Source organism: Podarcis muralis, chromosome 8 (genome assembly GCF_964188315.1).
Source record: "Podarcis muralis chromosome 8, rPodMur119.hap1.1, whole genome shotgun sequence".
In the NCBI taxonomy this organism is placed as follows: domain Eukaryota; kingdom Metazoa; phylum Chordata; class Lepidosauria; order Squamata; family Lacertidae; genus Podarcis; species Podarcis muralis.
Genome location: NC_135662.1, coordinates 289644 through 314911, shown reverse-complemented (window position 1 = coordinate 314911; position 25268 = coordinate 289644). Strand labels below are relative to the sequence as shown.

At 57.0% G+C, this 25268-nt stretch overlaps 1 protein-coding gene and 1 non-coding gene across 2 annotated transcripts in view; both read left to right on the top strand.

The window, feature by feature from the left end:
• PLEC (plectin) overlaps positions 1–24372 on the top strand; it is a 134601-nt gene extending 110229 nt beyond the window's left edge. The window contains exons 47-75 of the mRNA XM_077933604.1: positions 259–477; positions 573–776; positions 2579–2798; positions 3089–3315; positions 3562–3684; positions 5019–5120; positions 5599–5700; positions 7065–7220; positions 7464–7694; positions 7790–7987; positions 8708–8836; positions 9522–9692; positions 10773–10928; positions 11052–11258; positions 11429–11548; positions 13378–13547; positions 14336–14495; positions 14633–14836; positions 15758–15883; positions 16747–16890; positions 17442–17630; positions 18415–18535; positions 18825–18994; positions 19420–19582; positions 20508–20662; positions 21167–21241; positions 21616–21733; positions 22604–22788; positions 23598–24372. Coding sequence (XP_077789730.1) covers positions 259–477; positions 573–776; positions 2579–2798; positions 3089–3315; positions 3562–3684; positions 5019–5120; positions 5599–5700; positions 7065–7220; positions 7464–7694; positions 7790–7987; positions 8708–8836; positions 9522–9692; positions 10773–10928; positions 11052–11258; positions 11429–11548; positions 13378–13547; positions 14336–14495; positions 14633–14836; positions 15758–15883; positions 16747–16890; positions 17442–17630; positions 18415–18535; positions 18825–18994; positions 19420–19582; positions 20508–20662; positions 21167–21241; positions 21616–21733; positions 22604–22788; positions 23598–24155 — 5103 coding nt within the window. The 3' untranslated portion in view covers positions 24156–24372. The remainder of the gene's footprint in view (positions 1–258; positions 478–572; positions 777–2578; positions 2799–3088; positions 3316–3561; positions 3685–5018; positions 5121–5598; positions 5701–7064; positions 7221–7463; positions 7695–7789; positions 7988–8707; positions 8837–9521; positions 9693–10772; positions 10929–11051; positions 11259–11428; positions 11549–13377; positions 13548–14335; positions 14496–14632; positions 14837–15757; positions 15884–16746; positions 16891–17441; positions 17631–18414; positions 18536–18824; positions 18995–19419; positions 19583–20507; positions 20663–21166; positions 21242–21615; positions 21734–22603; positions 22789–23597) is intronic.
• LOC114601440 (U4 spliceosomal RNA) lies at positions 10527–10667 on the top strand. Its single transcript, XR_003707762.2, has one exon. It is a non-coding gene; the product is annotated as a U4 spliceosomal RNA (small nuclear RNA).
• Positions 24373–25268: the final 896 nt, after the last annotated feature.

The window sequence follows — 25268 nt, the reverse complement described above, 5'->3', positions numbered from 1 at the left end:
AGATTTTTGATACTTGCCCTCTGGCTTAAAAACAGAGGGCTGGCTAAGAGGCCTGCAAAGTCCACTTGGGTGGGGGCCTTTTTCTCTTCCCCCGGGGGCACAAGAGCAGCACCCTCTGGCTGGCAGGTCCCTGTCACCCCCTTCCCTCCGTCAACAGGGCTGCAGAGCCTGATCTGAGAAAGACTGGCCATGCCCCAGGTGGGGGTGCCCTCTCTGTCCTCCAATCTGACCCCCCTTGACGCCTCGTGTGCCCCACAGCCCTTGGTCCAGCCCCTGCAGGAGCACTCGGAGCACCTCCTGCGCCAGAGCCTGGCCTGCACCCTGCGCCTGGAGCGTGCCCAGTCTCTGCTGGCGCAGTTCGCTGAGGCCCGTGAGGAGCTGTGCCCATGGCTGGAGGAGACGCAGCGGGCAGTGGAGCAGTTCTCCCCTGATGGCATCAGCTGCGAGGCCTTCCGGGAGCACCAGGAGCTGCTGCAGGTGAGGGGGGGGGGTTTGAGGGAGACTGGAGGGGGGCTGAGGGTGCCAGGGGAGGCCGAGGGTCCTCACCTGCTTCTCTCTCCCGGCCCGGCCAGGGTCTCCGAGAGGCCATTGCAGAGCACAAGCCCCTGATGTCCAAGCTGCAACGGCTGTCGGGGCAGCTAGCTGAGCTCAGTCCGCAGGAGGCTGCCCCCTTCCAGCAGGGCTGGCAGGCGGCCGAGGAGCAGTATGGAAGCATCCGGGAACGGGTTCGCCAGGCGGCGGCTGTGCTGGAGGAGGCCATCCCTCGATACAGCCAGGTGAGCAGCTGGACGGTCTCTGGGGCAGCAGGCTGTTAGGATGCGTCCTGGGAGACGGGGGCAATTGGCAGGGCAGGCCCCCAGCTGGCTCTGGCCGGCAGCCGGGCGAACTCTGGTTCTCGGACCAGCATCAAAACTGCGACTCAAGCCTCAGAGACCTTTAGAGACTGAGCACGCAAGCTAGCAGAGATAAGAACTCTTTGCAACAGAAGTAGCAGACAGAGGCATATGTAAGCATATTTACAAGCATTTATTCAGCAGCAGGACAAAGGAAAAAACATGTCTTCTTCCCTTCGTGTCCAAGCAAATAGCACAGGGAAAAGCTATATACAACGGAAGTTCCCAGCAAACTGTGCTGGAAGTAAACAGACTTGTGACATACAACAACTCCACATGCCTGTTCTAAGGGTGGAACGGAACTATGTCCTAACACAGGCATGGCAGTGGTGGGGGATGGGAACAGACCTGGGTCAGCCACTTCCCTGCTGTCTCTGACTGGCCAGCACCTCTGGCCTCACACAGCAGCAACGTCCATCTCCGGCCAAGTGAGCACCCAAACCCAGGAAGCTGAGTTGTGATAGTTTTCTGTTTGTTTGTTGCCTTTCCATCCCAAGGGGTCCACAGTGGGGCACATGGTTCTCCTCTTCATCTTATCCCCACAAGCTGAAACCAAACTAGACTCAACCAAGGCCACCCAGTCAGCTTCGTGGCCAGGTGGGAGGATTCGAACCCTGCTCTGTCCCAGTCTGACACCCTCACCTCTCCTCCCCCCGGCTGGCTTATGTCTGAAACAATGCAGATACACAGGGTTTTCCCCTAAGGAAAAAAAAATTATTTATACCCCACCCTCCCTGGCCCGAGCTGGGCTCAGGGCGGCTAACACCAATAAAATTTCAGTAAAAACATAAGAAAAAAAAGAAAAAGAAAAAAAGAATTTTAAAAACAGGTTAAAATGCAATTTAAAATGCAGCCTCATTTTAAAAGTCAAAACCATAAGGGGAGGGAAACATAAGGGTCAGACTGAGTCCAAACCAAAGGCCAGGTGGAACAGCTCTGTCTTGCAGGCCCTGCGGAAAGATGTCAAGTCCCGCAGGGCCCTGGTCTCTTGGGACAGAGCGTTCCACCAAGTCGGGGCCAGTACTGAAAAGGCCCTGGTCCTAGTTGAGACCAATCTAACCACCTTGCAACCTGGGACCTCCAAAATGTTGTCATTTGTGGACCAAATCCTCAATAACAAATCCACGGGGTGAGATGTACTAGGCACAATCTCATTCCGGTGTAAACGGACAAGTGAGTTATTTGGGCAGCAAACCGTGAGATGACTTGGATGGCTTCACCGCCTTCCTCTGCCTGCATTTTGTGCTTGGAGGGACCCCCCCCCCACAGGGGAGCCAGGCCTGGCATCTCTTCATGGCAGGGAGATGCCATCAACCAGCATCTCTAGTCTGGGCTGGATGAGGCCCAGAGAGGCTGGCAGGGGCTGCTACAGCCAGGCCAATGCTATGGCTCCCGCTGGGCCATTAGGGCAGACCCATTTTCAGCCATAAGGACCACAGGCCTTCTCTTGACCCCCATGGAGACCCACGGGTGCTCTGGGGCTCAAGGTGCTGCCAGGCTCCAACTCCTGCAGGGCTCTCCCACTCATGTGCCTCGGTTTCCCCAGAGCCTCGGATGCTGCCGGCTCCCTTCCAGCTGTGCATGGCCCAGACTTGGGGCTCAGCACCCACTCTGGGTGGGTCAGTGGGAGGCCAGCCGGCTGCCTGTGGGGCTGGGCCAACCCTCTGCTGTGCCCCTGCTTGCAGCTGTCCGAGCGCATGGAGCTGATGGTGGAGAGCTTGGAGAGGCTGCAAAGCCGCACGAGGGACCCCCCTGCGGTGCGGGGAGACTCCGCCTGGCTCCGGGAGCAGATCCGGGAGAACGGCCTCCGGCTGGCGGAGCTGGAGAAGCTGGGAGTGGCTCTGGAGACCCTCCGCGGGCAGGGGGCTGAGCTGCTGGCCACCATGCAGGCGAGCGGAAACAGAGGTAGGCAGGGCCCCTTCCCCAGCACCAGGCGCAGAAACCCCTCTTCCAAGCAGCTGGCCCCGCTGTGGGGCTGGCCAGAGCCTCTGGGTCTCCTCCTTCCTGCTCCCCAGAGACCCACTGCTCACATTTAGAGGCCATTGCCCTGAGCACCGCAGGATCCCTGTGGGTCACAAATCTGGGTGGCCTAGAGGGCATGAGTCCCTCTCCTGTTTGGGGTGGGGGAGGCCGGTTTCCTGCTGAGCCCGCCCCCAGGACCCCTCTCTTTTGGCCTCCCCCCTACCTGCGGACAGGGATCCAGGAGCGTGTGGAGCAGCTGCTGAGCCAGTGGAAGGCGCTTTGGGAGCAGAGCGAGGAGCGGGAGAACTGGCTGCAGGGCCTGCTGGTGCTGGCCGACCGCTTCTGGCAGGGCTTCTCGGACCTGGCCGCCACCCTGGGAGACATCCAGCAGGTGGTGCTGGAGCCGGAGGAGGCTGCCTCGGACCCCAAGGCCATCCAGGCCAGGCTTGGGGCCATGCAGGTACCAGGACATTGCTCAGCAACCACCAGGCTGCTTCTCCCTGAGGGATCCTGGGAACTGCTGACAGGGGAGGTGTTCCCATGGCCCCCACCCACCTGCCCCATTGGCTTTGCCCTGCGTCCGGCTCCCAGCTCCTGCCGGCAGTGATTCAGGTTTTGCCATGCTGCAGCTTCTGTGTGCGAGGAGGCCTTCCTGGGGCTGGTTTCAGAGACGGGACCTTGACCCCATCACCCCTTCTCCCTCCAGGCCTTGCGAGAAGAGATCGACTCCCTGCAGAGCGAGCTGGACTCCCTGGGCGTCCTGGGCATGGAGCTGATGTCGTCCTGTGGAGATCTGGACAAACCGGACGTCACCAAGAGCCTAGATGATGTGAGCTGGGGAGGGACCCATCTAAGGCAGGGAAACCCCACAGGGTACGGGCAGTGTGGGCCATTTGCCAAGGGGCAGCCCCATTGCCCCAGTGTTGGCCTAGGCACATAGAAAGCTTCCTCCTCCTGAGCCAGCCCACTGGTCCATTTCCCTCTGTGTTGCGTGCACTGACTGGCAGCTTCCCCCAGCAAGAACTGACCCTGTGCACCCTAGAAGGGCTGCCAAGAGCAGCCTGGATGGATGAGAGAGCAAAGCTGAGCTGGACATGTGGTGGCCGCTGTACGAGATGGATTGAGGATTAAATCTGTAGATTAGAATTTAAACCTCCTGTCCCACATGTGTGGGAGAAATACAAAAGGTAAGCGGGCTGTGAAGCCTTTTTAGTAAAGTAAGAACAATTATATGTTTTACAGCTTACTAAAACTTAGAAATTAGGAATCCCCTTTTATTGGTGGTCTGCAGTCCTTCCCCTCTTCAACCCCATTGCGCGTTATGAACCACACCTTTTTAGTAAGCTAAACAGAATATATATATTTTTTACTTACATTTCAATGCAGGCAGCAAATACAGCAAAGTAGTATGCCGAAAAATACTTCTAAGTTACAATACAGGCAACTCCCCATTTACACAAATATGGACATGACCATATATATGTGCATTGCGCTGAACCCAAAAGTGATCCTAAAACGTCACAAAAAATGTCACAAAAAGGGGCGGAATGGGGTGTTTTCAATGGGTGTTCCGATGGGTGTTCTGATTATATGCAATTACATGTAAGCGTGTGGTGCCTTGGAACGTAGCCCCCATGCAAATGAGGAGTTGCGTGTAAAAGAAAGCCCCAGACACACGTCTGCTTAGCAGAGAGAGAGAGAGAGAGAGAGAGAGAGAGAGAGAGAGAGAGAGAGAGAGAGTGTCTCCTCAGAGGTGGAAGGAAGAGTAAGGAATTAACTCCTTTGTTTCAGAATTCCCACCCAAAGGAGGCAAAAGAACCCGTCACACACAGAGGGTCCTCTCTAGGAAGTTTAAGAACTCTCTCCTTTGCTTGTCTACCAAAACATGCATTTGTCATTTGGCTGTAAAATCTACAGCCGCCTCTGTACCAAATCCCAGGGGATGGGGGGGGCATATTGTGCCCCAGGGGTGCAAACACACAGGGCACAAGCACAAGTGGGTGCCCTTTATGGGATGCATTTGGGCACAGAGTGCCAGCCTGGCATGGGGTCCCTGTGTGATGTTGGCCCTCAGAATGTGAAAGAGCCTACAGGGGCTGGCCTCCCAAAACCCTGCAGCTTAACACCCCCCCCCCCATATTTCTCTCACTCCTCTCTCTGCAGCTCTACTCTTCTTGGAACAGCCTGAGCAAGGTGTGGGGCGAACGCCAGACCCGCCTGGAGGAGCAGCTGCAGGCCTCACTCAACTACCAGCAGACCATGGAGGTGAGGAGGGTCTCTTACTTGGGCACAGGCCATGCGGTGGACCCCTGGGACAAAAACACCCACAGCCTTAATGAGGTGGATGGGGAGCAACCTGTGGCTGTTGGCCGTTATAGGGTGAGCAGGAGAGTATTCCTGACCCCCTTCCTTTGCCCCCCCCCCCGCTGGGCTTTGAAATAACCCCTTTGTGGCAAAGGCTTTGGCCCTCACCCCATAAGCTTCTCCCCTGGCCAAGAGTCAGGTCAACAGGCTCCCTGGCTGGGTTGTTCCCACAGACTGAGCCAGAGTCGGTCTCTGGCAGGCAGCAGCTCACCCCCCTCCTGGCCCAGGCAGGTGTCCTGGGGGTGACTCAGTCACCCACAGACTCAGCCACCCACAGAGGGGCTTCTGCTTGGCCCTGGAGCACTTTCATGCACACACTGCTGTGGCTGCCAGACCTTATTCCTCTTTGGGACCCCCCCCCCTTTCCGCACTTCCCTAGAGGCTCCTGAGCTGGCTGGAGGCGGCTGAGTTGAAGATTGCAGAGGAGTTTCTGGTCGGGGGGGACCTGGACCTGGTCAAGCGGCAGCTTTCAGAGCTCAAGGTAAGGGAGATGCTCAGAAGAAGTGGAGGAGTGGGCTGTGTGCTCTGGACTCCTTGGTTGTAGTGTGGCAAGGCCACCTGGAAGAGTGTTACCTTTATGTTTTCTATATAACCATGTATCCTAATGATGCTTAAATCACCAAGGCTTCATTAAGGCTAGAAGTGCCTAAAATCTCAGGAGTCCAGAGTTTCTCTCTGCCCTGTTTCTCTCTGCCCTGCTATTGTGCTTGCAGGAAACAATAAGTTTGATGTGTTGGCATTTTTTCTACAGGGAACATTCCCCAGACTGTTTCTCATGCTAGGCCAAAAATGGGGAAACGGGAAGGCGAATGTCTGCCCCATAATGCCATGTTCTAGCCTGATAACAGAAAGGGGCGTTCGGTCTTCAGCTGCCAAAGAGGTTTCTTTTCCTCTTTATTGATGAAAATGAGGGCAAAGGCCGTCGGTGATTTCTTATGCACATCTATGGGAAAAGCAGAAGTCTTCTTTACCTGGGCATAGGAAGGGCTCTTGTCCCTGCTCATTGGTTTGATTTTGCTGCAGTATATGCTGTTTGCAATCAGGTATATAAAGCCAAAGCCCTAGGGGCTCAGGTACCCAGGCTCTGGAAAATATTCCACTGGGTCTTGATTGCTCAGCAATAAATTTTGCTTTCTTTTTCTCCACTGCTGCGACTGTTGATTCTTGAACACATTTTGAATGGGCAACAGGTATTCCTTATATGCTTGCAACAGTAGCTATGGGGCAGGGTGTACAGTGGGGCAGGCAGTGGAACCCTTCCCTGCACTCCATGAGAGTGATTCAGGACTAGAAGGAAAACCCATCCCTGGCCAGTGCGGAGACCTGGACCGATCATCTCTTTCTCACCTGATGCTGCTGCAAAAGATGTGCTGGGCAGGTGCCCAGGGACCACCTGGGACGGTTCCCTTGAATGGATGTAGATGAGCAGGAGAGGATATATTATTTATTCATTAACCTTCCTCTTCTTGTGTGAAAATGCAAATATCTATTTCAGCTGCATTCTTAATCACCTTCCATGTGCAACTTATCTCTAGAAGCTATTAGGACAAGGCTGCCTCACCTTCTAGAACAATGATATCCAAGGATGCTTTAGGCAGACTTGGATGATCATCTCCCTGTTTTACGTTTCCCTCTTAACAAAGGAACCAGACTGTTAAGTAAACAAGAAAATACAATGTCTACTCACATCAACTTCTTTCCAGGGGTCATCAATTTCAGTTATGGAAATCAGACATGCAATAACCCTTAAGTGTTACAAATATTCATAGTCCAGTTCAAAATGGAGATTGATCTCTGGAGGAGAGCAGAAATAAATAAATTGCTCTGTCCCCCCCCCCCCCCCAGGATTTCAAGCGAGAGCTATACCAGGTCAAGGTGGATGTAGAAAGCCTGCGGCACCCTGTGAGCCCCAGGGGGGGCAACATCAAGGGGCCCCCCAGCGCTCTCTGCAGCTTCCGCGACCGCTGGAACTGGCTGGAGGAGGAAATTGTGAAGCGGCAGGTGAGGACGACAGGTGGCCAGTGTGACGGCTGGACTAGGGTGCCCAGGGGCTGAGAGAGCATTTCAGGAGAGAAACCTCCTGTGGCTGGTGGGTGGAGTTGCCCCTTTGCTTGGTCAGGTCTGGGTCTGGGTCTGAGAAATTGAACAGTGGCCCAGTGGAGAATGGCTTTCCTTTCTCTCTGGTGTGCAGCTTGGCTGCCTTCCTCAACCACCTGTCGATCTTTCCCCTCTGCTCCTGACCAGGGGCAACCTGTGCCAACCAGGCCAGCCTCTGCCCCTGATGGAGGCTGCCCTGCCCCTCTCTCGTCTCCTCCTCAGCATCGCCTGGAAGCCGCCCTCCTGGGTCTGGGTCAGTTCCAGAACCAGCTGGAGGAGCTCCTGCAGTGGCTCCTTCGCACCACAGAGCAGCTGGAGGCCCCCACCGCCCTCAGCCTGGACCTGCAGAGCTGTGAGATTGAGCTGGCAAAGCACAAGGTCAGGAGGGGGGCAGGGGAAGCGAGGGAGGGGGCGGGGGTCCCTGGCACCTTCCCGGGCAAAGCCCACTGAGCCGGCCTTCTTCACCCGGGCAGGTGCTGCGGAACGATGTCGTCTCTCGCACCCGGACCGTCCAGTCTGTGAGGGAGGCCGGGGAGGCCCTGGTGCTCTCTGGGGCAGGGGACCCGGTGGAGGGGCTCCAGGGCAGCCTCCAGCAGCTGGGCCAGCGCTGGGACTTCCTCCTGGGCGAGACGGAGCGTCGGCAGCTGGAGTTGGAGAACAACCTCAGCCAGGTAGCTCCACAGGGCAGGGGGCAGGATGCAGCCCCTCTGGTCAGGCCCAGAGCTCTCTTTGCACCCGCCCTCCAGGAATGGGGCTTTGGGGGAGAAATGTGGTGGTGGTGGTCTATTTCTGTGTTTGTGTTTCCCTACCCTCTGGGTGGTGCTGTGGGTTAAACCACAGAGCCTAGGACTTGCCGATCAGAAGGTCGGCGGTTCGAATCCCTGCGATGGAGTGAGCTCCCGTTGCTCGGTCCCTGCTCCTACCAACCTAGCAGTTCAAAAGCACGAAGTGCAAGTAGATAAATAGGTACCGCTCCAGCAGGAAGGTAAACGGCGTTTCCATGCACTGCTCTGGTTCGCCAGAAACGGCTTAGTCCTGCTGGCCACATGACCCGGAAGCTGTACGCCGGCTCCCTCGGCCAATAAAGTGAGATGAGCGCTGCAACCCCAGAGTCATCTGCGACTGGGCCTAATGGTCAGGGGTTCCTTTACCTTTACCCTCTGCTGTTTTTTGGGGGGGGTGTCATCCCAAATCCACTAAGGAAGACACAGGGGAAAGGGAACCCCCCCCCCAGTCTCCCCATCACTGGCCTGTGGGGACTCTGCCTTTCCCAATGGCCACCTATTGATGTTTGGAGTCTTCCTCCAATAAGGAAGACTCAGGCTCTGTGACGGGAGAACCACCATCTGAGGGGCTCAGCTTGGCTTGCTCAGGGCTTCTTCCGCCTGCAGGTGCAGGATCTGACCTTGGAGATCACAGAGCTGCTCCGGTGGCTGGAACACGTGGAGCTCCAGCTCTTTTTCTCCAAGCCCGGCTGGGATCACCCAGAGACCACCAAGGACAAGCTGGCAGCACATCTGGTGAGTCCCTTCTGTAATACTTCTACTACTACTATTTATTTAAATTCCGCCTATCTGACTGGGTTTCCCCAGCCACTCTGGACAGTTTATGGCGTATATAAAAACACAATCAAACATCAAACATTATGTAGGAGATGGATTGAGAGTTAAATCTGTATAGTACAATTTAAACCTCCTATTACAGGTGTGTGGGAGAAATGCAAAGAGTAAGTGGCCTGCAAAGCCTATTTAGCAGAGTAAAACACATATATTTCACAGGAACAAGGCAGTTGCACCTGTTTATCCCTTTTACTTGTGGTCTCCTGCCCTGCCCTTCCTCCTAACCCCTGTTGCAGAGAATGAATTACATGTTTTAGTTAGATAGACAAAAAAGGTTTACTTACATTTCAGTGCAGGCAGCATAAGAAAACGTATTAGGTTCAAAATACAAAAGTTGGCTCCTACAAAGGCTGTGTGTGTCAGGGGACCCTCATACCTCTTGCAAAGCCAGATTGCTGATCCATCCAGCAGCATCTTTGCAAGGCCTTTTATCCCCCGCCCAGACTTGACAGCTCCTTCTGTTACTTTATTCCTGCTTCACGTGAGTCACCGAGACAGAAGGAAGGCAAAGGCACCACCGCAGATACTCACCCCCCCCCACGCCCCCCACGCCCAGCCCCTCACATCTGCCCTTCCCTTCCGGCAGGAGTTGTGCCGAGAGATGGAGTCCAAGCAGCAGACGTACCACAGCGTCCGGGAGCAGCTCCAGCGCCTGCTGGCCACCAGCCACCCCCCGCGGGCTTCCAGTATGGAGCACAGCCTGAGCATCCTAGAGCAGAAGTGGGCCAGCGTTGCCAGCCTGGTGCAGGAGCGGAAGGTGAGTGGCGCTGGGATGAGGCCCAGGGCTGGTCGGCTCCTGGATTTTGTTGCAATCCTCTTTTAATTTGTATGCTGCCTTTCAAATTGGGCCAAATTCAGTTTGCTGGTTTTGACCTCTAAAGCTGTAAGTGGCCGAAGACCGCAGTTCCTCAAGGACCACCTCTTCCCACATGAACCGATCCTGACCCTGCAGTCATCATTGGAGGCCCTTCTTTGTGTGTTCCTCTGCTTGAGGTCTGTAGGGTGGCAACAGGAGAAGGGGCCTTTTCGGCAGTGGCCCCCCGCTTGTGGGATGCTCTCCCAGGGGGCTCGCCTAGCACCTTCATTGCCTGTCTTTAGGTGCCAGGCAAAAACATTCCTCTTCGCCCAGGCCTTTCTCTAATTCAGCCTTTCTCAACTGAGCTCTGGCCTTGCTAGCTAGGGGTGATGGGAGTTGTAGTTCAACAACATCTGGGGACCCACAGGTGGAGAACCGCTGCGTCTAATTGAACAGTCTATGGCCTTTTGAACTGGGGGCGGGGTATTGTTTTTGTTTGTTGCTGTGGTCTGCATTTTTGTGTTTTAGTATTGCAAACTGCCTTGTGATCCTCAGTTAAAGGGGGGGGGCATAGAAATATAATAAATAACACATTGCTACACACGAGGCAGTTTACCAGCAGGGGGAAAAACAAAATATGCAACAAAGATCACTTTCCTGTAACAATCTGATCCAATGAAAGAAAGTCATAATAAAAAAAATGTGGCTTTAAACTAAACAGCGTGCATCCAATAAAGTAACATTCAGCAATCCGTTGCAACACAATTACATTCACCCTCAAAATAGCAGCAAATAAGCTTTGTTCAGTGGCAGTATCGTAGCCAATGAGGTTAATCCGAGGCGCGATTATTGCTAATTATAATAATAAAAAAATAGCAGCAAATAATAATTAAACAGAAATTCTCTCTCAACAATTATGATAAACCATTCCTAAGGTAGATAAATAACGGCAAGCCACAATACATAAAAAGCCACGTAAAAGTATAGAGTCGAGCAGAACTTGCGGAATGTTTTCTTGAGCAACTACTCCTCGCCCCCCAGGAGCAGCTCAGCGAAGGGCTGACGGTCAGCACCGAGTTCCACTCCACGGCCCAGGAGCTGCTGCAGTGGGTGGGGAGGACGGAGGAGGCCCTGGCGGGGCTGCCCCCTCCCAGCTACGTCCTGGAAACCGTCACCAGCCAGATCCAGGAGCAGAAGGTGAGTTGCCCACCTGCCGTGGCCTGAGACCCCGGGGGGGCAGTCCGGGTGGGAGGCACCCTCTCCTCTGGGCGCAGGGCCAGGGTGCTCAGCTGCCCCACTTCCCCCCTCCTCCCCCCGCAGGCCCTGGCCAAGGAGACCCAGGCGCAGAGCGAGAAGCTGGCCGGCCTGGAGGCAGTCGCCATGCGCATGAAGGGCTTCAGCCGGAAGCAGGACTGCGGCCTCATCCACAGCCTGGTGCTGACCGCCAAGGAGCGGCTGGCCAAGGTGGCGCAGCATGTGGGCGAGAGGGGGGGCCAGCTGGAGGAGGCACGCAAGCGGACCAAGCAGGTATGGCGCCCTTTGGGGAACCTCCTGTCTCATGTGGGGGGCGGTTGTGGGCACATGGGGAGAAGCCCCAGCCCTGGCGCTGCTGAGATGCAGGCGGGTGGGAGGGTGGGCTCCTGGGGGGGGTGCATGAGGGGGACTTGACTGCAGCCCCCTCCCCCCCTGGCCTGCAGTTCAGCGAGTCTTGGCAGCTGCTCCTGGACTGGCTGGATGAGGTGGAGCCTGACCTGGAGGGGACCAGCAATGCTGCCGTGAGCCAGGAAGAGATCAAGAGCCTCCTGGAGGAACACAAGGTGAGCGCGGTGTGTGTGTGTGTGTCCCTTGGAGGCCTCTCTGGATCCTCCTGACCACAGAGTTGGGAGGGACCCCAAAGGGTCATCTAGGGCAACCCCCTGCAATGCAGGAATCACAACTACCGGCAGCTCCCCGTCTGTGCAGGGGTTGCATTCCGGGTCATTGTGAACTTGCATGAAATCTCATATCTTTGGATCACCCATTTTTCAATATGATTGGGAAAGCCTGCAAACACCCTGTTCTGCCCCCATCCTGCCCCCTTCTGCCCCCTTCTGCCCCCTTTTGTGACTTTTTGGCTCACTTTAGAGTCGCACACATATCCCTGCTTATAAAGCTTCCCTGGCAGGTAGCCCCCCCCCAACCTCTGCTTGATTCCCCGGGTCTTGGGCTGCCCCCACCCCTTCGCTGCCCAGCCAGACGCTCGTTGCCTCTCCCCTTTTGGCTACAAAATCTAGGCCAGGGTGGCGGTTGTGCACCATGGCTGCCCCACACCAAGGGTGCAATCATTGGCTGCTGGGTCAGGCAGGTGGTTCACCTTGCCTGGCGTCCTGGGCTTGTGTCGGGAGGAGGGCTGGGCGATGTCAGGTTTTCAGATATTGTGACCTGGTGATACATTGCGTTGTTCAAGACTCTGCTTCCCACCTCAGCACTGTGAGGCGTTGGGGTCCTCAGCACGCCAGGGAGGAAGCAGCTCTGCCCCTAGCAAAGGGGGCCCCAATGTTTCTTTGGCTTGCACACGAGTAGCAGACGGATCAGGGCTGCTCAGCTGGGAAGCATGAAGCTTCCCGCCTGCCAGCTAAGGGAGCTCCGATGCCTCTCTGGTTTGCAAGTGAGCTGGAGAAGCATTGGGGCTCCCTCAGCTGAGGGCAGGAGGACTTTTACGGAGCCCCCGCCCCCCTGCTGGCTCACACAATACAGCGATGGGCTGGGGGCTCTGTTAACTGCTCGGCTGACAGGAGCAGCAACCGTGCGCCGCTCAGCAGAGCCGTTTTATGGAGCCCCCACCCGGCCGCCAGCTCATGCAAGCCATTGGCAGTTTGGAGGCTCCTTAAAAGGGCAGCCATGCGCTCCTCCGCCAAGCTGCTTAAAGAAGCAGAGGGAGGAACAAGCTATATTGGCGCCTCCCGGGTGCAGCCTGTTTCTCCCTCTGCCCGGATGAGGGCAGAGTGGGATGGCGGCTTCACTCAACAGTACAGTGGTACCTCAGGTTAAGTACTTAATTCGTTCTGGAGGTCCGTTCTTAACCTGAAACTGTTCTTAACCTGAAGCACCACTTTAGCTAATGGGGCCACCTGCTGCCGCCGCGCCGCCGGAGCATGATTTCTGTTCTTATCCTGAAGCAAAGTTCTTAACCTGAAGCACTATTTCTGGGTTAGCAGAGTCTGTAACCTGAAGCATATATAACCCGAGGTACCACTGTATATTACTGGTGAAACTGCTGCCACTCCTGAGTCCCTCTGCCACCAGCGGCCACTGGAAAGGAATCAAGAGCGGTGGCGCTTTCACCCAAGATATACCGCTGAGTCTGCCCCTCAGACCTGTCCTGGGCGATATAGTGATACATTGCCCAGGCCTGGTCAGGAGCGGGAAGGGAGCCTGGCTGGACTCGTGTCAAAACCCACCATGGCCCCAGCTGTCCTTGGGAGCAGTTGTGGCCCACCTCGCAGGAGTGGACTCGTGAAGCCATATCTACTCTCCTGGTCAAGGAGTTACCTTCCCATTGGCATTTTAAGGAGCAACAAGGGGTCTTTTTCAAGGAGGGGTGTGCTCTGTGTCCCTCCCTGCTCTCCTGACTGGGTCCTTTGCCCTCCCTTGCCCCCCCCTGCAGGAGTTCCAGAAGGGGCTGCGTGCCAAGCGCCCGGTCTACGAGGCCACCTTGCGGAGCGGGCGCCTTCTCCGGGAGAAGGCCCTGCTGCCTGACGACACCCAAACCCTGGAGGAGATGCTGGGGGAGCTGAGGGGCCAGTGGGAGGCCATCTGTGGCCGGGCGGCTGAGAGGTGGGTATGCATTTGGGGGTGGGGCTTTGGGCCAGACAGAGGAGCAATTATGATGGCCAAGGATGCTTTAGGCAGACTTGGATTGTCTTCTCCTTGTTTTATGTTTCCCTCTAAACAAAGAAATCACTTTCACACGGTTTAGTAAAGGAGAAAACACAAGCTTTACTCACATCAAAAGCCTTGCCAGGGTTCAGCGCTTACAGTGATGAAAATCAGGCAGACAATGATCCTTAACTTTGTGCTTTGTCTGGTGGAGAGCTTACTGATATCCTACCCCATCACAGGTAAGAAGAAGAGTGAGCTGTGACAGGAAGATTACGCTTTCTGCTGTTCCCTCTCCCACCACAAACTTTAGAGGCTATAAAGATCTGAAGAAGTGTGTATCTGAAGAAGTGTGCATGCACACGAAAGCTCATACCAAGAACTAACTTAGTTGGTCTTTAAGGTGCTACTGGAAGGAATTTTTTTTGTTTAGAGGCTATGACATCATACAGTCCCCTTCTTGTGACTCTCCTGCAATCATGCATTTCTGATTTGGCTGCTGATCAAACCTCCCATGTTAGATGACTGGTTCATCTCGCTCAGTATCGCTGGCGCTGACAGGCAGCCAAATCTCTCCAGGTCTTGAGTCTGGGGTCTCTCCAAGCCCTGCATGGAGCTGCTCCATTGGAAATGGAACCTGAGGCCTTCTGCATGGAAAGAGGTGGGGGGGCTCCCCCTCATCCACCCCCTTCCACTGGCCAGAATCTGCTGGCCCCTTGACCTTGGGCCGCCTTTCTCTTTTCCAGGCAGCGCAAGCTGGAGGAAGGTCTGCTCTTCTCCGGCCGCTTCACAGACGCCCTGCAGACCCTCATGGACTGGCTGTACCGGGCTGAGCCCCAGCTGGCCGAGGAGACCCCCGTGGGTGGGGACAGGGACCTGGTCAGTGCCCTCATGGACAAGCACAAGGTCTGTGGGGGGTCTGCAGCGGAGTCGCTCCACTTTGGGCTGGGGGCACAGGCGTGCCTAGACCCCTTGGTGGGGTGGTGGGCTTGCAGTGTCCAGGAGCAGCCGCTGGATGTGCCTGCCCCACGCTCCCTCCGCAGGTCTTCCAGAAGGAGCTGGGCCAGAGAGCCAGTTGCATCAAGGCGCTGAGGCGCTCCCTGCGGGATCTGATGCGCGGCAGCAGCGGTGGCGCCGGAGACTCCCAGTGGCTCCAGAGCCAAGTGGAAGAGCTCAGCCACCGCTGGGAGATCGTCTGCCAACTCTCCGTCTCCAAGCAGGACCGGCTGGAGGCTGCCCTGCGGCAGGCAAGTGGGGCGAGCTGAGGGGGGCAAGAGGAGGATGAGGGGGGCTCTCGTGAGCCGTGAAGCCATGGCAGGCGGGCAGCAGATGGGCAAAGGGGTCTTGGGTTGCTGTCTCTCCTCTCAGGCCCAGACTGCTTGGCGTGGGCTGGCTTGTTCCCCAAGGTCAGGAGCAGGCTACCTGGGCCCCACCAAGCCCCCTTACTCTGGAGGGTCTGGGCTGCTGGCTCTGAGCTGCTCTCCCTTAGCCGCCTTTCAAGAGCAGGGAGGGAAGGAGCTCTTGGTGTTGTGAGACCTGGCAAAGGATTCTGGGCAAGGCGAGGTCTCTGCCTCCCTGGGGCAGCCCAATTGCTCTCCGGCCGGCCTCTGGTTCAGACCAGCCAGGATTGAAGGCTCAGGGAGGGCCAGGATCCTTAGAGTCTCAGAGGCTGGTAGGCACTTGCATGGCAGAGAAGGTTTTTTCGTTGGCAAAACAAAGCAGAAACACAGAAATTTGAGAAAAACAAAGCTAAAGCTACAGCTGAGAATGAACTGGATATTGGTTTTGTGGGAGAATTGGTTCTCAGGACCCTCCGATGTAAGGGCGCTTGGAAGGGGCCACTGAGGGAGGGGTACTGGAGAAGCCACAGCATCAGGGTCCTCCCCCTGGTCAGGCCTGGGAAGCCACCCCAGGATCTTTTGGGGAAGGGGGTGGGGAGGAAAGCGACCTCGACCCTTCTCTGCCAGTCACCATTCTGGCTGCTCCCAATGGCTCCGCCGTTGCTTCTCTACCTGCCCCCATGTGCCCCTGCCTTTGCTGGGACACCCACTCCTCTATGCAGGTGTAGTGGCTGGGTGGGGCTGGAGGAGCTTTTCCTTGGGGGGGGGGGAACCAGCCCTGCCCAGATGGGTCTCCCCGCTGTGATGCCAACCTCTTGTTCCTTCCAGGCCGAGGAGTTCCATGCCCTGGTGAACTCCTTCCTGGGGCGCCTGACGGAGCTGGAGAAGTCCATCAAGTTTGGTGCCCTCCCGTCAGAGGAGGCCGCTGTGCAGGAGTGCCAGAGCCAGCTGCAGGTGGGCAGCCCTTGGGGGGGGGGGAGACAGCCCCTTCCCCACCCCTTTTCCTTGGATGGAATTAGATGAATAGGAGGGAATATTTATTAGTAACAATCCTTCCTCTTGAGAAAGCAAACATCTATTTCAGCACTATCCGTGCACAGTTTATCTCTAGAAGCTGTTGGGACAAGGCTGCATAACCTTCTAGAACAATTATGTTACCCAAGGATGCTTTAGGCAGATTTGGATTATTTTCTCCCCGTTTTATGTTTCCCTCTTAACAAAGAAATCACCCTCAGACTGTTTAATGAATAAGAAAATACATTTACTCACATCAAAGTCTTGCCAGGATTCTACGGATTTACTTACATCAAAGTCTTGCCAGGATTCTACGGGTACAGTGATGAAAATCAGGCAGGCAATAATCCTTAAATGCTACAAAAAAACCATAGTCTGGTTCAAAATGGAGAAAGCAAAGAAATGTCTTCCCCCATTGCAGATAGAAAAAAGAATGTGTAGTGACAGGAAGAAGCAAAGATTAAGTTTCCATTGTTCTCCTTCCCACCACAAAGGTGTAGAGCAGTGTTTCCCAACCTTGGGCCTCCAGCTGTTTTTGAACTACAATTCCCATCATCCCTGACCACTGGTCTTGCTAGCTAGGGATGATGGGAGTTGTAGACCAAAAACAGCTGGAGGCCCAAGGTTGGGAAACACTGGTGTAGAGGATGTTTGTGACTCTGCGGCCATTCAATCTGTGATTTGGCTGCAGAGCCTCCCACAGAAACAGGCCCCATCCCGCCATGCCCAGAGGAGGAGCCTGTGCCAGGTTGCACCCACCCGCTGGCTGGATGGCGCTGAGCGCCCCTCCCCTCTGCTTGCAGGATCTGAGGCAGAGCCTCCAGTGCCAGCAGCTGCAGCTGGAGTGCATCAGCTCCCTGGGGGAGGAGATCCTCAGCACCTCCCACCCGGACTCCGTCATCACCATCCGGTCATGGGTCACCATCGCCAGGAGTCGCTTTGAGGAGGTGAGGGTGGTGCCCGCAGGGCGAGGGCAGAGGGGGTGTGCGAGCCAATGTGATGGAGTGGTTGGAGTGTCAGACTATTACCTGGGAGAGACCAGGGCTCAAATTCTCCCACTCGGTCATTAAGCTGTCACTGGGTGTGACTCTCTCACCCTTACCTACTTCACAGGGTTGTTGTGGGGATTAAATGTTGGAGGGGGGGGAGGGAGAACCATGTATTTCCCCTGGGAGAAAAAGGTGCCAGTCAAAAGCAACGAATGAATGAGATAAGGGTAGAGGAGGGAGGGCAGCCTCCAGCCGCAGCCTTGAATCGGGGCAGAAAGACGCAGCCTTGGGGCTACGGACATGCAGCCAGTCCCAGCTGCTGGGGGGCAGGGGGTGTCTCTTCAAAACCTCCCTAAAAGGGGGCCTGGCTTGAGCTGTGCCACCTCCCACTCTTGTGGGACCAGCAGGGGAGGAGAGGGGAGGCTAAGGGAGGCAGGCCCAGGCTGAGTGCCAGTCCCCCTCCGGCCTGCCCTGGGACCCCCTGGCGCCAGCCCCTCTGTGTCCCACAGGTGCTGAGCTGGGCCCAGCAGCAAGAGGAGCGGCTGCAGGTGCAGGCGGCCTCTCTGGCCACGGAGCGGGAGGAAGTGGCGCGGCTCATGGACTGGATCACGGCCGCGGAGGAGGCCCTGAGCCTCCGGGACGAGGAGCCCCTCCCAGAGGATGCGGAGCAGCTGGAGGAGCTCAGCGCCCAGCACGGGGTAACTGGCCCATCCTGACTTTGTGGCCTTGGATTCCTGTGGGCATCACTGGCGGGGAATCCCTGAGGGAGATGGAATGAGGATGAACCCAGCAAATTAAAATTTAAGCCTCCTGTCCCATGTGTGGGTGAGAAGAATGAGAGTAAACAGGTTGTGAAGCCCTTTTTTGGCAGAGTAAAAACTCTTTTGCCACTTACTGGAAGCTAGGAATTAGTCGATTATACCTTTTATCCCAATAGATTTGTGGTCTGCCTAGCTTTCCCCTCTGTCTCTGTTGCGAAGAATGACCCACACATTTTAGTACAAACAAAAAGGTTTACTTACATTTCAATGCAGGCAGCAAATACTTTAAAGTAGGTAGCAGGTAAAATACGTCTTAGTTACAAAATGCAAAATCCGTTTCTGAAATGAGCCCAGGCGTGTGCGGCTGCTCACATCGCTGGCTTGAAGGAAGAGGGAGACTGAGGCAAAGAGGAAGCGGAAAAGATGGAAATCCTTTGTCCCATTTCCTGCCACAGGGTGTAGGGTGTGTGACGTCGCACAGACCTGTCTTCTCTAGGAATACAGGAACTCTGTGAGGTTCATATGGCAAACATAATTGTCATTTGGACTGTAGATTTCCCCACCATCGTGGGGAGAGGGGGCTAACTCCACCCCCACTCCTGCAGGAGTGAGACACAAAGAACTGAGGCAGCTGGATGTGGAACCAGCCTCCCTGTGGCCCCACCTTGCAGGGAGGAGCAGCTGCCCTTTCCCTCCCCTCTCTCGTTCTCCCCCCCCCCAGGTGTTCATGGAGGAGCTGACCCACAAGCAGCCAGATGTGGAGAGGGTCACCAAGAGCTGCAAGCGCAAGACAGCCCCTGAGGCGGGGGGGATGGCCCCTGGCTCCCGCAAGCTGCCTTCCCGTAAGTGCCCCTCCCTCAAAGGGAAAGAGGCCTGCATGCTGCCTCCTCCACAAATTTGCCCAATGCTCTTTTCAAGGCATCCAAGGTAGTGGCCGTTGCTGCTTCCGGCAGGGAGTTCCACAGATTAACGCTGACCAGTGTGAATAAGTCCTTCCTTTTATGTTCACTGAGTCTTGCAACACTCAGCTCCACTGGATGGAAGAGAGGGAGGAAGAGGCTGGGCCTAGGGCTGAGTGGGGGCACCTCAACGGCCCACTGCTCCACAGCCAGGCACACTCCTCTCTTGCAGGGCGGCGCAGTGCCAGGAAGCTCTCCCCCCGGGCTCGGCCTGTGCCCCTCGAGGACCTGGCGCCCCAGAGCCCCCTCCTGGCCCAGCTGGTGCAGCGCTGGCAGCAGCTCTGGCTCTTGGCCCTCGACCGCCAGTACCGGCTCCAGAACGCCCAGCAGCGCCAGCGAGAGGTGAGGAGCCGGGGGCACTGGAACGAGGGGCAGCGGGGAGCCCACGTCCTGGCTCTGCGTGGCTGGGAGAGAAAGAGGCAGTCGAGGGTGGGGCTTGAGTAGGGCAGATGTTTGGGGGATGCCCTCCAATGAAGCCCTTGATGTGGGTCCCTCTGGCACCTTGAACCTTAAGCCCCAGCCGGAACCCCTTGCAGGGTCAGAGGCCTCCCCCTCCTGTCCTTCTGACCCCACCTGGCTTGGGCAGCTGCTTATGGGCCCCTCATGGGGGGGAAGCTGGGTGAGATGGGCCCCTTTGGACAGGATCCAGCTGCAGCCAGGCCCATCCTCTGCTGCTGCCCCCCCCCTCCTTCCCATGGGTGGGGACATGGATGGGGAGCGGGGGGAGCCTGGCCCCATCCCAGCAGCCCCATCTTTCTCTCTCTCAGCTGGAGGAGTTTGCCCACTTTGACTTCTCGGTCTGGCGAAAGCGCTACATGCAGTGGATCAGCCAGATGAAATCTCGCATCCTGGACGTCTTCCGGGGCATTGACCGGGACCAGGACGGGCGCATCACCCAGCAGGAGTTCATTGAGAGTGTCCTCTCCTCCAGTGAGTGCAGCAGGGTCAGGTGCCCAGGAAGGGGCAGGAGTGGGGGCGTGGGCAACACCTCCCCAGTGTCATGGACCAGCTGGATGCAGAGGAGTGGGGCGAGGCGCCAGCCAGGGAACCCCCAGGGGAAGAAGGTTCAGAGCCCGTGAATTGGTGGTGGGACAAGGATGCCTGGTCAGAGGGAGCAGACTGGGAGCAGTAGGCGTTGGAGGCGGAAGAGGCAACAGGGCTTAGTGAGCAGGAAGAGGCTGTGGCAGAGAGCAGTCCAGAAGCAGAGGCAGGAGACAGAGGGGAGACCGGCTGCTGAAGAGTCCAGGGGGTCTCTCCCTCCTGCTGTGACCAGCTCCCCTCTCCGCTGGTCTCCCAGAACATGGAGAGAAACGGAAAGGGCAGAAGAGGAGGAGAGCTGCCACAGTCTCCGCTTGCTTGAAACAAACCCTGGAGAGGAGGGGACTTCGGCAGCTGCGGGGGTCTTCAGTCCTTGCAACTGGGGCAAGACCTACTGGGGAAAGTTGCTGGGATCACTGGGCCCGAGCTGTTTTGGTTCCTTTGAATAAAGAATTAACTGCACTGGTCCCTTTTATTGTTGACCTTCACCTGACTCTGGTTCCTGACCCCCAGCTGCTTTGGGACCATTCACTTTGCCAGACCCCCAACTCAGCACACTTGGGGACATGGCAGGACTAGTAGGGGGATGTGGAGAGGAGACCCCTCCTCTCTGGCAGCAGCTGCTCTTTCTGACCCACCTTCTACCTTAGCCCCCGGTGGAGCACCCACCCAGATGTGCCCCGTGGGCTGCCCTCCACATTCCAGGCTCGCAATGCCTTCTTGGTGGCGGTTCCCTGGCTTGTGGGGCTGGCCATGTGGCATGTGGGGCCCAAGTGCCCAGCCAGCCCCCAGCCCCGCCCTCTCTTTCCCTCCCCAGAATTCCCCACCAACCCGCTGGAGATGAGCGCTGTGGCCAGCATCTTTGACCTGAACAGGGATGGCTTCATTGACTACTATGAGTTTGTGAGTGCTCTGCACCCCAGTCGGGACATCCTGCGCAGGGCGGCTGATGCGGACCAGATCCAGGACGAGGTACGGCCCAGAGAGATACTGGCCTCGGAAGCAGCATCTGCCACTCGGTTGCAAAAAAGCATTAAGATGCAACTGTCAGAGGACGTTGCAAAGAGGAGTCTTACCAGAGGGCAGGGGGTTGGGTGTCCCCCAGCCAGGGAAGAAGAAGAAGAAGAGTTTGGATTTGATATCCCGCTTTATCACTACCCGAAGGAGTCTCAAAGCGGCTCACAATCTCCTTTCCCTTCCTCCCCCACAACAAACACTCTGTGGGGTGAGTGGGGCTGAGAGAAGTGTGACTGGCCCAAGGTCACCCAGCAGCTGCATTGTGGAGGAGCAGGGATGCGAACCCAGATTACGAGTCCACCGCTCTTAACCACTACACCACACTGGCTCCAGGGAGGCAGAGGCAACCCGCCCCCACTCGGCCTGCCCTTAGGCCTGTCCCCCCAGCCAGCCCCTGACCCTCACCTCCTCCTTCTCTGAGAAGCCCCCTCCCCCCCACCACTTCCATTTGTTTTCCAGGTGAACAGGCAGGTGGCTCAGTGCAACTGTGAGAAGCGTTTCCAGGTGGAACAGATCAGTGCCAACCGGTACAGAGTAAGTGCTTGGCCAGGAGCCCCCTTGCCCCCCCCCCGGACAGGGGCCTGCTGGGCTCCTGGAGAGGAGGGGCCACTGTGCACTCCTGCATTGCGGGGGGCTGGGCTAGAAGGTCCCTGGGGTTCTAGGGCTCTAGGATTCTCAATGCAGCACCCAGAGGAGTTGGCGCCCACCAGGTAGCCCTCCAGCAAAGTCCCGCCAGGCCTGGGAGCAGCCAGGCAGAGGGACTCGGATGGTTGGGGCTGAAAGCTGAACCGCTTGTCAGAAGGAAACCCCCCAAGGGGGTCTCTTGTGTCCCTGGCAGGCACAACGACTCCTTCATGGAGCGGGGGCTTTCTCTGGCACCTCTAGCTCACTGCTCCCCCCCATTGCAGTTTGGGGAGTCACAGCAGCTGCGCATGGTCCGCATCCTGCGGAGCACCCTGATGGTGCGTGTGGGCGGAGGCTGGATCGCCCTGGATGAGTTCCTGGTGAAGAACGACCCTTGCAGAGGTGAGGGGCTGGGGTGGCAGTGGGAGGGGGGGCCTTTCTTCCATGGGCACCTCCTGGGCCTTCTCGGCAGGCTCAGTTGGGGGGGCAATAGGGGGCTCTGCTTCTCCCTCTGTGGGTCAGCAGGAGGCAGAGGAGGCATGTGGGAAACGGATTGTGTCGATTAAAATGTAAATCCATTTGTGTGGACGACATACAAAAAGTAGGGGCCTGCCAAGCCTTTTTAGCAACATAAAACGCTTCTGCAGCTTGCTAAGGAATGAGGCAGTTGCACCTTTTTATCCCTTTTATTTGTGGTCTCCTGGCCTCCCGCTCTTCACCTCCGTTGCAGAGAATGAACCACATGTTTTTAGTAAGATAAACAAAGAAAGGTTTACTTACATTTCAATGCAGGCAGCATATACAATACAGGAAAGAAAACATCTGAGGTACAAAATACAAAAGTTGCCTTCGATTTAGGCTGTGGGTGTCCAGAGCCCCCAGACACACATCTGGTCAGTCTGGAAGCATGATGGAGAGAGAGTCTCCTCAAAGGCAGCAGGAAGTATAAAAGATTATCTCCTTTGTTACAGAATTTCGGCCCAGAGGAGGCAAGAAGTGGCCACACAGAGGGTCCTCTCTAGGAAGTCTAAGAACCCTCTGTGTGCTCACCTGGGCTTGTCTGCCAAAACATGCATTTGTGATTTGGCTGTGAACCCAACAGCTTTCAGGGACGATGTGGGCACCCCCCCCCCCTTCTTGAGGGTCCTGAGTGTGGAGGAGCCCCTCTCACTGCCGTGTCATGTGGAAGCACCAGGCCCTGGATGCTGTGCTCCTCATCCTGCTGGCCTGGAAGCGGCCTCCTCCCCGCGCTCACCTCTTCTCCTCTCCCAGTGAAGGGAAGGACGAACCTCAAGATCAACGAGAAATACCTGACGCCGGACCCTGCGGGGGGCAAAGGGAGCGGCTCTCAGTCCGCAGCCCCCGCCTCCAAGGCGCTGTCTCCCCCCAGCCGCTCCAATTCCAGTCTCAGCCTCTACAGCAGTGCTTCAGCCCCCAGCAGCCCCCTCACCAGGAAGGTAAGTGGGGAGGGATCAGGGGGTGGGATGGAGGTGGGGGGGATATTGCACAAAATCCTCTAGCCTGCCCCCACAAACACCTGACGGGGGGCATTCTTCCTCCCTCCCTTGTCAGGCTGGAGGCGCTTTGCTCTGGGGAGTCAGAGAGTGGCGCCACCGTCCCCCCCGGAAAGGCTCCCCTGTCTGGGCCTGCCACCCCCAGAGGGCAGAGGGGCTGCCCCAGCGCCTGCCCTCACTGTCTCCCCCCTTGCAGTCTGTCCTGCGCAGGACACGCTCCGGGGATCGGTGCCTCCACTCCCGCAGCTCTCTGGTGACGGACGGGGCGGAGCTGACCTTTGCCGGAGGAGGAGGAGCCTCTGATGATGGGGGAGGAGCCTCTGAGGATGGAGGAGGAGCCGGGGCGGAGCCTGAGGCTGAGCCCCCTCCAGGTGAGGAAGGAGGGCGAGGGGGGGGCAGGGTCTTCTCTCTAGACTAGAGGAAGCTGTTGAGCAACCCAGTCGCCCTCATCGCCTGGGGTAGCTCAGAGGAGGCCCACTCCCCATGGGGCAGGTTGACCCACCTGCTTGCTCCTCGCCCAGCTGCTCCCTCTCCACAAACTGAATTTTGCCCCACACCTGGACGCCCTGCCGCCCCCCCAGTCTCAAAGGGCTGGGTGCACAAGGGCCTTGGCTCTGGGCGGCTGGGTGGAGCTGCCCTGGGGGATTTCTGGGAAGGGGTCTCCAAAGGCCATCTAGTCTAAGCCCTTGCGGTGCAGGAGTCACCACTGCAGTGTCCCTGACAGAGGTTTCCTCTTTGCCTCTCCTCCCCAGAGCCCCCCGGAGGCCCCCCGCCCTGAAGGACGCAGCCTCTGCCGAAAAGACGGACTGTCCGTCCTGACCACTGTGGCGCCTGGAGCCAGTCGGGGCAGCCCCCCCCCATGGGAGACGGGCTCAGAGGCCTCCACCAAGGAGCTCTGCCGCCCCCACCCCCAGAGGGCGCAAACTGGTGGCCAGCATCAACCCGCTTGGCCAGGCTGGAGGCTGAGCAGGTGGCAGAGCCCACCTCACCCCATGCCCACCCCCCCCTTCAGTGCCCGGCTGCTTTACCCCCATCCACCCTCCAGAGCAGGCACCCAGATCCCCCCAATTATATGCAAATGCCTTTGTGGGAGGGGGCCTCCCCCAGTCCTTCCTCACCCCTTAGCCTGTCCCCTGCAACCCCCGCCCCTCCAGACAGCCTCATCCTTGGCCCTCCCTGCTCCTCACCTGGTTCCTCAGCACCCACCTCAGTCCCTGGGGAGGGGGGGACCTGCCCCAGGTGGGATGTTTGGCATCTGCTCTGCCCACCTGCGGAGCCCTGGATGGCCCCACAGCAGGTTCTTGGGGTGAGGAAGGCCACCTCCCTGTGGTGCTAAGCCCGTCTCCTGCCAGCCCTGGGGGGGGGGTCCTTGCCTGGAGTGTCCCCCCCTTCCCTCCCTCCCTCCCTCCCTCCCTCTTCCCCTGGAGCATGCCTGCTTGCCGGCCGCTCTCTAGCCAGGCTGAATATTCGCCTGTCATGGTTGTGGATGTGCTCAGTGAGGACAATAAAGACCAGGGTTTCTCACGACTCCTCTCTCGCTCGTGTGCTCTGCCTGCCTGCCAAAAGAGGCTCTGCTTGCCTTTGGGGCGGTGGGGGGGGGGGTGGCCGGGGGCTCCTTGGGATTGAAAACAGGGGGTGCCAGCAGAGGGCGCTGGCAGGGAAAGCTCCCCGCCTTTTGAAAGCGGAAAAATGGACTGGTCCAGATAGGGCCCAGCTGAGAGTCCGCGGAGAACACAGACCACAGAATTGTAGAGTTGCATGGGACCCCCAAGGGCCATCCAGTCCACCCCTGCAATTCAGGAATGACCATCCAGCATCTGTTGAAAAACCTCCCATGAAGTAGATTCTGCCACCTTCCTCCAAGGTCACCCCTTCCACCGCTGAGCAGCACTGACCCTCAGGAGGTTTAGTCAGAATCTTTCCAGATGTGAAATTGATTGATCGATTGAATCTATTTCTCTGTCACTTTTCATTCAAATGAGCCCCAAAGTGACTTACAAACAACAAATAGCAAGGATAGAGCATCACAAACACAGCATAAATCATATAGGATAATTAACAAATCATCAGGGAAACATTTGCAATCTATAAAACGCTGTTATAACAGCAACGCCTGAAGAAAGCATCACAATTAAAGCAAAAATAATAGTATATGATTAACAAATTAGGGACAGATGGGGCTCGTCCACCTCCTCTACGAGAAGGAAAACTCTGATCCCAAACCTTCCTTGCCTTGTGGGATTTCTTTGGGAGAAGAAAAGACTCAGGAGTAGACCCTGCGCAAATGCGGAGCGGATCTCACCTCTTGCTCCTCCTTCCAGCAACTCCTGCAGCCCAGCTGGTGCTCTGCTTTCCTTTGGGCCCCACCAGAGAGGCCCCCCTTCTGGTCTGAGCATCCCACCACCTCCCTACGCTCTGACCAG